This window comes from Bubalus kerabau, chromosome 11 (genome assembly GCF_029407905.1).
Source record: "Bubalus kerabau isolate K-KA32 ecotype Philippines breed swamp buffalo chromosome 11, PCC_UOA_SB_1v2, whole genome shotgun sequence".
Taxonomy (NCBI): Eukaryota; Metazoa; Chordata; class Mammalia; order Artiodactyla; family Bovidae; genus Bubalus; species Bubalus kerabau.
Window position 1 is genome coordinate 99,567,211 of NC_073634.1, and position 12,309 is coordinate 99,579,519.

General features: G+C 37.9%; 1 protein-coding gene across 7 annotated transcripts in view; it reads left to right on the forward strand.

Moving 5' to 3' along the window:
* Positions 1–12,309, forward strand: part of PBX3 (PBX homeobox 3) — a 236,069-nt gene that overhangs the window by 185,482 nt on the left and 38,278 nt on the right. For all 7 annotated transcript variants that reach the window (XR_008700586.1, XR_008700587.1, XM_055541161.1 and 4 more), the window contains one exon: positions 5,861–5,996. Coding sequence is in view for 5 of the 7 variants with exons in the window: in XM_055541161.1 (XP_055397136.1) it covers positions 5,861–5,996 (136 nt within the window). In the remaining 2 variants the exon portion in view is untranslated. The remainder of the gene's footprint in view (positions 1–5,860; positions 5,997–12,309) is intronic.

A 12,309-nucleotide genomic window follows, 5' to 3' on the forward strand; every position in this document is an offset into this window, starting at 1 on the left:
TCGATCCCTGGATTGGGAAGATTCCCCTGGAGAAAGGAATGGCTACCCACTCCAGTATTCTTGCCTGGAGAATTCCATGGACAGAGAAACCTGGCAGGCTACAGTCCATGGGGTCGCAAAGAGTTGAACATGACTAACACTTCACTTTCTGGTGTCTCAGGAAACAAATAGTGTTAGTGCTGCTAATAATGACTTAGTAATATGTAGCCTTTTAATTCTGATGCTAAAAAGTATTTTTAAGGATAACATTCAGTATGTAACTTTGTTTTAATGCAGGTTTGTTTTCTAAGAATTTCTTAATATTATGTTGCTTGTGCATATTAGAAGAAAATCCTTCAAGATACAGATATTTCTAAGGAGGAAGTGGTATTTTAGTTACCACAAAACCCCAAACTCTGTTTTTCCAAATCTAGAGGAAAGCTTCTGAGTTTCTCCTGTAGGGATACATATTTCCCTTTTATCTGAAGCTTTCACCAATTTTCACAGGAGTTAGGTTGCATATGCAATAAATTGCATATGATGTGTTAGACCTACTGGGTGACATAACGGAGGAACTGTCAAGTTCCTTCACTATGCTGCCTAGACAGGAAAGCCCTCTTGGGCATTGCTAAAGCTTGCAATCAGTCTTCAACATTGTAAAGGGGTTTCTATTTTATTTTGCTTTCTCTCCCTTGGAATCTCACAGAGGTGATAAATATTGTCCAAATTTCACAGTATTAAAGAAAATAGCTAAATTAGCATCTCGACTGGAAAATAAGATGTGAGGAATAGTCTTCATGCCAGAGCTCTTCCCTGGAGCCAGACAGGAAACATGCCGCCTGATTATGCTCTTGTTCTATCATCTTTGGTTCCTTCGTCTATACTGAATTAGTCACTGGAACTCACCAGTGCTTTGTTTTCAGCATTCCTTGTATTAGCTCTTTTTTTCCATCCAGACTTGCACTGCGCAGTTCATGCTCATCCTTTCGTCCCTGGGCTAGCACAGTACTCCCACTGTACTTTTCTTCTGCTCATCCTCCATAGCCCTTTTATGATGGACTCATTGCTTTACTTGAAAACCACAGTAGTTTTTCACTGTTGGAAAACACATGCACACAACTTAACCTGGCATTTGAGGCCTTATGTGACCTGTCCCGGATTACTCTTTTGTTGTTGTTACGATTTAAGTTTTATTTCTTATTTTTCCTATTATCAAATACCAAGCTCACTATGAAAAATTTGGAAAACATATTGACTACAAGGATGAGTGATTAAAGACAATCACTTTTTTACTACCCAATGGGGAAAAAAAGTCACTGTAAATGTTTTAATATATTCCTTTCTGGTTTGTGGTACTGTTTTAGTTTCATGTTCTTGTGATGGTACAATGTGCATAATTTAGTTGGCTTTTTTAAAAACTTACCATGAATAGGTAAACATTTTTCATATAATATAAACTATTTTAAATGTTAATTGTTGAAGTCTACCAGATGGATATATGATAAATAATCAACTTAGACATTTTTTCATTTTTGAGCATTTAAGTTGTTCCTATTAATTTCCATGATAACCTCTTCCTTCCAATTCCTTTCTTCTTTCCTTCTATAAATATTTATTGTGCTGAGGATATATAAAGGTAAACAAGATTGGTTAACTTACTTGCCCCAGCTGAGTTTACATTCTACCTGGGGAAATAAGCAATAAACAAGTAAACAAATATGCTGTAGTATTTTGCTCAGTAATGTAGTGAAATATGATAGAATGGTAAATACTATGAGGAAAAAGAAAAGCAAGGTAAAGGGAGAGAAAATGATGGAGAGAAGGTACTGTTTTAGATAGATTTTTATTGCAATTAGTCTTTCAGTAAAAATCTTTATGCTTTCAACCTTTGTGATCTTTAGAATTATTTCCTAAGAATTAATTCTCAGAAATGGTATTATTAGATCAAAATGTGAACATTTTTAGTGCTTTTAATATATCACTAAATTGTTCTTTCCTCTGTTTAATCCAAAATGAAATACCTCTTGGTCTCAGCCATTTCCTCTGACTAGAATTCTTTCTTTTCCTCTGCCTAACCACCTCTTCCACTACCACCCCTCAACTCCTATCCCCAGCCTTCCACAAGTCATATTCTCTCCAACCATTTCCCCAACTTGGTCACCAGTAATGAGTTGTCATCTGTGAGGGTGTCTAGCATGGAGCCTGGAATGGAGACAACGCTCATGTTTGTTGATTTAGCAAGACCTTGCTCATCCTTCCAGGCCTGGCCTAAATGGTCCCTTTTAGGAAGCCCACTTTAATCCCTCCACTGGACTGGTCCATGCCTTCTCATGAACACTGATACTGTGTTGATACCATTCTCCAGACCAAACTTCATTCAGACTGCCTTTACTGTAGCTTTTCAGGATCATTTCTTTTCTTCCCGAGTAAGTTACATTGTTACTGACAGCAATGGCCAAGACTTATACATATCCATTCCCCACAATTCCAGTGTCTTATAGTGTAACAGACTGCAAAAAATTCTTTATTGACTAACCAGATGAATGAATAATTCCACTTACTACTTATAATAGCTCAAAGCATTAAGGAAGTAGCATTAGGAAACCAAAACCATTCTTAAATTGTCAACATTGAGCATTTTAAGAAAAAGTATTATGTAACAAAGATATTTAAAAGTACTTTCTTCAGGGGAAGGAGACGTATATAGGCACCTATAGCTGATTCATGTTGATGTACAGCAGAAACCAATACAATATTGTAAAGTAATTATCCTCTATTAAAAATAAAATTTTTTTTTCAAGTACTCTCTTCAGAAAGAAATCTTTCCTAACACAGCTGCTGTTCTTACTTCTACAGATAGTTTCCCATTCTTGTCAACATGCATGCTTTTTTTTCTTCACATAACTGCATTCATAATGTATACACCTAAATGATTTATACTTCTTCCAAGAAGAGAAAGGAAGTTAACAAGCCAGAGTGAGCAGAGCGAGGGTGAGGCCGTGGCAGAGCTTGAAGCGGAGTCCCTTCTCCCGCAGAGATTGCCGTTAGGAATGTTGTAAGGCCTGTGGGACACAGACCTGGGACGGAGGCATCGCTGCACACTGGCCTGAGGCGCAGCCATTTAGAGAGCGGTGAAGCCTGGGGGGAACGAAACTTAGGGGGACTGCTTAATGGGAATTTTCTAAAGAATGTTTTTCTAAAAAATAAACTAAGTATAAGACCGAGTTCTCTCTTACGCCTTCGAGTGAATGCAAATACTGAGCTTTGCTTCCATCTATTCTTGTAGTGCCTCTCAGCAAGCCCTCTGCACTGAGAAGGCAAGGTTTTTCTGCTCCAGGCAAACATGCTCATTCAGATATATGATCCCCTTGCTCACCCTGGCTTTTTGTAAAGCCATACTCACATTTTCTTGGTAATTGGACAAGCCGACGCATGTACCAGCGTAGAACAGTTAGGAATAAATTTGTGTCAGTCCCTCTACTCTTCTAGTAGAAGGGCTATAGTTTGGATGCAGCCAGACCGTCTGGGGTGAGTTATTCTATTCTGCCCATAAATTTGTTCTCTGAGGTTTTTTCGTGTTTTCTAAAACCAACCACTCCTAGGCGATGTCAATAAACGAGCCAAACTTATCTTTGCTCCCCCAGTATGTTTCTGCTCATTCCTCCTTTCATAAGTCTTCATTTCCCAAAGAAATGCCCTTGTGTGATTCCCTCCACCTTACCCGGTCTTGCTGCTGGATTCCATGTTTTACACTGAGTCACAAGCTCACATATTTACATGTAATGGAATTGAGTGGAGTGGCTGGATGAGGGGCAGTGAGGATTAGAGCAAATGGGTACACATCTGAGGGGACAGCCACCACTTAGCTGGCTGCCTCCTGAGAATGTGAGCCTGGTGTGACTGATCTTCCAAGTTTTCATAGGCAGCCAGAAACCTTTACAAGCAGGTCATTACTGTACTGTCTCAACAAGCATTATCTGTGGGCCAGGTAATTACTTGTAGGTTTGACAGTTTAAGTATCTATTCTAGACCTTTTCTACCCTACACACCCACTCACCCACTCCTCAGACTGTGCCTCTTGAAAGCCCCAGGAAAGGGCTTTGTTTTTCTTGTCAACAATGCACGACTCCTGTAAAAATGCTGATTGCTCTTCTTGGTGTACGTTTCTTTTCACCTGTGTCTTCCCTCACCGCCTCCCCCATACAGCTCATCATCAAATCCTGTTGACTTTAATCCCCAAATAGATTTTGACTCTCTTCTTCATCCCTCAGGATACAATGGTTTATCCTTCCAAAAAATTATTGAAATTAAGAAATTTCAGGTCTCATAACTTGAGATGTTTTGATCAGACCTAGATTTCTCGCTCCCTTGACTCTCCCTTAATGTTGAAACAGAGATCACATACTTAACCTGCCATGTTAGTGACATCATTTTAACTAGAAGAATCTTGTACGGTATGCACATTTACAACTGCCTACTGATGCTGTCTTTCCTGAGTATATGCTATCACAAGATCATTAAGATTATTTGTAAGACAATATTAGGAAAATTATTTGGGGAAAGTGTTTTCCAGTTACTGGAGAATTTAATTTAAAGTGAAATCTGAAAGATGCTTATTTTCACACTGGAATTCTTTAAAATCTTAATAATAAGACCCAAATATAAATGACATTTTTGCTATTTGAAATACCTTGTCAGCAAATACTTGATCTTCTGACATTCTGCCACCCCCTCCCAATAAAAATAAAGAACTTGTCCTCCCTTAGTTTTCCCCTGGTGAGCAAATCATACCTGGGACCAGGCAGTTACTTAAGAAGAAAAATCCAGAAATCCTTGATGTATTTTTTTTCCCTCACCTTCCTTCTCTGTATTCCCCCACTTATTCCCCCCATCCAATTTATTATCAAGTCCTATTCTTTTACTTTTCAAACAGAGCTTGAATCTTTTTATTTCCATTACTCTCACCCTGTTGCCAGGTTACAGTCATCTCTCAATTTGACCATTTCTGTTGTCTCTTTAAATATCTCTACATTTCCTTTCATGCCCTCCTCCAGCTATTCTCAGTGGTTACAATGATCTTTTTAAAATGTAAAACTTAAGATCTTTAATAGCTTCCTATTGCACTTAAAATAAAATTCAAAAATCCATAGAGGGTCCACTAAACCTGTGTAATCTGGCCCCAGTCCATCCTTCCAGACTCATCTCACGTATCTCCTGATTTTTCACTGTGCTCCAGCCTCCCCTAGCCCTTTAGACCGGCCAAGCTTTTTTCCTGTTAGAAGACCATTGCCTCTGCTTATTTCTCTTCCTTCTACTCTTTGACTAACTCATACACACTCTCCAGGTCTCAGATTAAATGTCAGTCCTTCAAGGACACCCTTCCTGACTTCATAATCTGTGTTAGGTTTCCTTCTTAGACACTTTCATTATACCTTATACTTTTTCTTCATGGTACTTGACATGATCTCCATAATTTATAAGTATTTATTTCTGTGGTGCTTATCTAATGTCTTTCTTTCCCTAACTCTCTAATCTCCTATAAACTTCCATAGAAGCCCTTATCTGTTTTGTTCCAACTGTATCCTTATTGAATATCTAGAACACATTAGATCCTTAATAAGTATTTGTTGAATAAATTAAATAGTGAAGTGAATTGTGCTTCACATTCTAGAGTTTTTCTTAGTTATCCTACATCTTAATGTGAATTGGATAGTTCTCTGGAGAATGCCAAGAGTGTAATTTACAATATCATGATGATACATGAGACCCTGAGAATGTTAAAAAATAGAAATCTAACTTTTTTTTGTATAATCCTAAGTAATATATCCCTCTCTGGTTAATGTGGATTATAACTACTATTCTCTTTTTGGTTCCTTCATAGACGAAAAAGGCGTAACTTCAGTAAACAGGCCACAGAAATCTTGAATGAATATTTTTACTCACACCTCAGCAACCCCTACCCCAGTGAAGAAGCCAAAGAGGAGCTGGCCAAGAAGTGCAGCATCACAGTGTCCCAGGTGAGAGGGAGTGCCATAGGTGCGTCTTGTTCCTCCGTGGATTGTAGGAACCCTGCTCTTCTCAGGGTGTTTTTATCAAATTTCATATCCAAATGTTTCATCATCAAAGAAGATATAAGAAAAACATAGATATTTCCACATTTTTATGCAAGCTTTTAAAGCTTAGATAATTTCTTTTCACCCTAAATGTCAAAGAATCAAAATGATCCCCGCTTCCCTAGCGTACATCTCTAGAAAGAACAGAAACATACTTCAGGGAGAGATGTGGTTTACACTCACATGACTCTTCAGTAAACAGCATTGAGTTTCGCTTTCCCGATTTAGATGACTGGTCTAATCTACCAGTGAGAAACCAATGTATTTGTTGTCAAAAGGAAGTTTCGTATAGCTCTGTGATGAGAGCTTTGAGGAGTTCTCCAAGAGATAACCGTGCTATGATATTTGGGTTTCAAAGATTTCTTTGCTTTTTTGTTATCCATGAAATAGAAGAATTAAATTCATGTCTATCTTTGCTTTTGTTGTTGTTGTTTTTTTAATTTTATTTTATTTTTAAACTTTACATAATTGTATTAGTTTTGCCAAATATCAAAATGAATCCGCCACAGGTATACATGTGTTCCCCATCCTGAACCCTCCTCCCTCCTCCCTCCCCATTCCATCCCTCTGGGTCGTCCCAGTGCACCAGCCCCAAGCATCCAGTATCGTGCATCGAACCTGGACTGGCAACTCATTTCATATATGATATTTTACATGTTTCAATGCCATTCTCCCAAATCTTTCCACCCTCTCCCTCTCTCCCAGAGTCCATAAGACTGTTCTATACATCAGTGTCTCTTTTGCTGTCTCGTACACAGGGTTATTGTTACCATCTTTCTAAATTCCATATATATGCGCTAGTATACTGTATTGGTGTTTTTCTTTCTGGCTTACTTCACTCTGTATAATAGGCTCCAGTTTCATCCACCTCATTAGAACTGATTCAAATGTATTCTTTTTAATGGCTGAGTAATACTCCATTGTGTATATGTACCACAGCTTGCTTATCCATTCATCTGCTGATGGACATCTAAGTTGCTTCCATGTCCTGGCTATTATAAACAGTGCTGCGATGAACATTGGGGTACACGTGTCTCTTTCCCTTCTGGTTTCCTCAGTGTGTATGCCCAGCAGTGGGATTGCTGGATCATAAGGCAGCTCTATTTCCAGTTTTTTAAGGAATCTCCACACTGTTCTCCATAGTGGCTGTAGTAGTTTGCATTCCCACCAACAGTGTAAGAGGGTTCCCTTTTCTCCACACCCTCTCCAGCATTTATTACTTGTAGACTTTTGGATCGCAGCCATTCTGACTGGTGTGAAATGGTACCTCATAGTGGTTTTGATTTGCATTTCTCTGATAATGAGTGATGTTGAGCATCTTTTCATGTGTTTGTTAGCCATCTGTATGTCTTCTTTGGAGAAATGTCTATTTAGTTCTTTGGCCCATTTTTTGATTGGGTCATTTATTTTTCTGGAGTTGAGCTGTAGGAGTTGCTTGTATATTCTCGAGATTAGTTGTTTGTTGCTTCATTTGCTATTATTTTCTCCCATTCTGAAGGCTGTCTTTTCACCTTGCTAATAGTTTCCTTTGATGTGCAGAAGCTTTTAAGGTTAATTAGGTCCCATTTGTTTATTTTTGCTTTTATTTCCAATATTCTGGGAGGTGGGTCATAGAGGATCCTGCTGTGATGTATGTCAGAGAGTGTTTTGCCTATGTTCTCCTCTAGGAGTTTTATAGTTTCTGGTCTTACGTTGAGATCTTTAATACACTTTGAGTTTATTTTTGTGTATGGTGTTAGAAAGTGTTCTAGTTTCATTCTTTTACAAGTGGTTGACCAGATTTCCCAGCACCACTTGTTAAAGAGATTGTCTTTAATCCATTGTATATTCTTGCCTCCTTTGTCAAAGATAAGGTGTCCATATGTGCATGGATTTATCTCTGGGCTTTCTATTTTGTTCCATTGATCTATATTTCTGTCTTTGTGCCAGTACCATACTGTCTTGATAACTGTGGCTTTGTAGTAGAGCCTGAAGTCAGGTAGGTTGATTCCTCCAGTTCCATTCTTCTTTCTCAAGATCGCTTTGGCTATTCGAGGTTTTTTGTTTTTCCATACAAATTGTGAAATTATTTGTTCTAGCTCTGTGAAGAATGCTGTTGGTAGCTTGATAGGGATTGCATTGAATCTATAGATTGCTTTGGGTAGTATACTCATTTTCACTATATTGATTCTTCCAATCCATGAACATGGTATATTTCTCCATCTGTTAGTGTCCTCTTTGATTTCTTTCACCAGTGTTTTATAGTTTTCTATATATAGGTCTTTAGTTTCTTTAGGTAGATATATTCCTAAGTATTTTATTCTTTCCGTTGCAATGGTGAATGGAATTGTTTCCTTAATTTCTCTTTCTGTTTTCTCATTATTAGTGTATAGGAATGCAAGGGATTTCTGTGTGTTGATTTTATATCCTGCAACTTTACTATAGTCATTGATTAGTTCTAGTAATTTTCTGGTGGAGTCTTTAGGGTTTTCTATGTAGAGGATCATGTCATCTGCAAACAGTGAGAGCTTTACTTCTTCTTTTCCAATTTGGATTCCTTTTATTTCTTTTTCTGCTCTGATTGCTGTGGCCAAAACTTCCAAAACTATGTTGAATAGTAATGGTGAAAGTGGGCACCCTTGTCTTGTTCCTGACTTTAGAGGAAATGCTTTCAATTTTTCACCATTGAGGATAATGTTTGCTGTGGGTTTGTCATATATAGCTTTTATTATGTTGAGGTATGTTCCTTCTATTCCTGCTTTCTGGAGAGTTTTTATCATAAATGGATGTTGAATTTTGTCAAAGGCTTTCTCTGCATCTATTGAGATGATCATATGGTTTTTATTTTTCAATTTGTTAATGTGGTGTATTACATTGATTGACTTGCGGATATTGAAGAATCCTTGCATCCCTGGGATACAGCCCACTTGGTCATGGTGTATGATCTTTTTAATGTGTTGTTGGATTCTGATTGCTAGAATTTTGTTAAGGATTTTTGCATCTATGTTCATCAGTGATATTGGCCTGTAGTTTTCTTTTTTTGTGGGATCTTTGTCAGGTTTTGGTATTAGGGTGATGGTGGCCTCATAGAATGAGTTTGGAAGTTTACCATCCTCTGCTATTTTCTGGAAGAGTTTGAGCAGGATAGGTGTTAGCTCTTCTCTAAATTTTTGGTAGAATTCAGCTGTGAAGCCGTCTGGACCTGGGCTTTTGTTTGCTGGAAGATTTTTGATTAGTTTCAATTTCCGTGCTTGTGATGGGTCTGTTAAGATTTTCTATTTCTTCCTGGTCGAATTTTGGAAAGTTGTACTTTTCTAAGAATTTGTCCATTTCTTCCACGTTGTCCATTTTATTGGCATATAATTGTTGATAGTAGTCTCTTATGATCCTTTGTATTTCTGTGTTGTCTGTAGTGATCTCTCCATTTTCATTTCTAATTTTATTGATTTGATTTTTCTCCCTTTGTTTCTTGATGAGTCTGGCTAATGGTTTGTCAATTTTATTTATCCTTTCAAAAAACCAGCTTTTGGTTTTGTTGATTTTTGCTATGATCTCTTTTGTTTCTTTTGCATTTATTTCTGCTCTAAGTTTTAAGATTTCTTTCCTTCTACTAACCCTGGGGTTCTTCATTTCTTCCTTTTCTAGTTGCTTTAGGTGTAGAGTTAGGTTATTTATTTGACTTTTTTCTTGTTTCTTGAGGTGTGCCTGTACTGCTATGAACTTTCCCCTTAGGACTGCTTTTACCGTGTCCCACAGGTTTTGGGTTGTTGTGTTTTCATTTTCATTCGTTTCTATGCAAATTTTGATTTCTTTTTTTATTTCTTCTGTGATTTGTTGGTTATTCAGCAGCGTGTTGTTCAGCCTCCATATGTTGGAATTTTTAATAGTTTTTCTCCTGTAATTGAGATCTAATCTTACTGCATTGTGGTCAGAAAAGAAGCTTGGAATGATTTCAATTTTTTGAATTTACCAAGGCTAGCTTTATGGCCCAGGATGTGATCTATCCTGGAGAAGGTTCCATGTGCGCTTGAGAAAAAGGTGAAATTCATTGTTTTGGGATGAAATGTCCTATAGATATCAATTAGGTCTAACTGGTCTATTGTATCATTTAAAGTTTGTGTTTCCTTGTTAATTTTCTGTTTAGTTGATCTATCCATAGGTGTGAGTGGGGTATTAAAGTCTCCCACTATTATTGTGTTGTTGTTAATTTCTCCTTTCATACTTGTTAGCATTTGTCTTACATACTGCGGTGCTCCCGTGTTGGGTGCATATATATTTATAATTGTTATATCTTCTTCTTGGATTGATCCTTTGATCATTATGTAGTGACCATCTTTGTCTCTTTTCACAGTCTTTGTTTTAAAGTCTATTTTATCTGATATGAGTATTGCTACTCCTGCTTTCTTTTGGTCCCTATTTGCATGGAAAATCTTTTTCCAGCCCTTCACTTTCAGCCTGTATGTGTCCCCTGTTTTGAGGTGGGTCTCTTGTAGACAACATATGTAGGGGTCTTGTTTTTGTATCCATCCAGCCAGTCTTTGTCTTTTGGTTGGGGCATTCAACCCATTTACGTTTAAGGTAATTACTGATAAGTGTGATCCCATTGCCATTTACTTTATTGTTTTGGGTTCGAATTTATACACCGTTTTTGTGTTTCCTGTCTAGAGAATATCCTTTAGTATTTGTTGGAGAGCTGGTTTGGTGGTGCAGAATTCTCTCAGCTTTTGCTTGTCTGAAAAGCTTTTGATTTCTCCTTCATACTTGAATGAGATCCTTGCTGGGTACAATAATCTGGGCTGTAGGTTATTTTCTTTCATCATTTTAAGTATGTCTTGCCATTCCCTCCTGGCTTGAAGAGTTTCTATTGAAAGATCAGCTGTTATCCTTATGGGTATTCCCTTGTGTGTTATTTGTTGTTTTTCCCTTGCTGCTTTTAATATTTGTTCTTTGTGTTTGATCTTTGTTAATTTGATTAATATGTGTCTTGGGGTGTTTCGCCTTGGGTTTATCCTGTTTGGGACTCTCTGGGTTTCTTGGACTTGGGTGATTATTTCCTTCCCCATTTTAGGGAAGTTTTCAACTATTATCTCCTCAAGTATTTTCTCATGGTCTTTCTTTTTGCCTTCTTCTTCTGGGACCCCTATGATTCAAATGTTGTAGCGTTTAATATTGTCCTGGAGGTCTCTGAGATTGTCCTCATTTCTTTTAATTCGTTTTTCTTTTATCCTCTCTGATTCATTTATTTCTACCATTCTATCTTCTAATTCACTAATCCTATCTTCTGCCTGTTATTCTACTATTTGTTGCCTCCAGAGTGTTTTTAATTTCACTTATTGCATTATTCATTATATATTGACTCTTTTTTATTTCTTCTAAGTCCTTGTTAAACCTTTCTTGCATCTTCTCAATCCTTGCCTCCAGGCTATTTATCTGTGATTCCATTTTAATTTCAAGATTTTGGATCAATTTCACTCTCATTATTCGGAATTCTTTATCAGGTAGATTCCCTGTCTCTTCCTCTTTTGTTTGGTTTGATGGGCATTTATCCTGTTCCTTTATCTGCTGGCTATTCCTCTGTCTCTTCATCTTGTTTAAATTGCTGAGTTTGGGGTGTCCTTTCTGTATTCTGGTAGTTTGTGGAGTTCTTTTTATTGTGGCGTTTCCTCACTGTGTGTGGGTTTGTACAGGTGGCTTGTCAAGGTTTCCTGGTTAGGGAAGCTTGTGTCGATGTTCTGGTGGATGGAGCTGTATTTCTTCTCTCTGGAGTGTAATGATACGTCCAGTAATGAGTTGTGAGATGTCTATGGTTTTGGGGTGACTTTGGGCAGCCTGTATCTTGAAGCTCAGGGCTGTGTTCCTTTGTTGCTGGAGAATTTGCTTGGTATGTCTTGCCCTGGAACTTGTTGGCCCTTGTGTGGTGCTTGGTTTCAGTGTCGGTATGGAGGCGTTTGGTGAGCTCCTGTCAATTAATGTTCCTTGGAGTCAGGAGCTCCCTGGAGTCAGGGTTTGGACTTAAGCCTCCTACTTCCAGTTATCGGTCTTATTTTTACAGTAGTTTCAAAACTTCTCCTTCTATACAGCACCATTGATAAAACATCTACGTTAAAGATGAAAAGTTTCTCTACTGTGAGGGTCACTCAGAGAGGTTCACAGCGTTACATGGAGAAGAGAAGTGGGAGGAGGGAGTTAGAGGTGACCCAAATGAGATGAGGTGGAATCAATAGTGGAGAGACTGGGC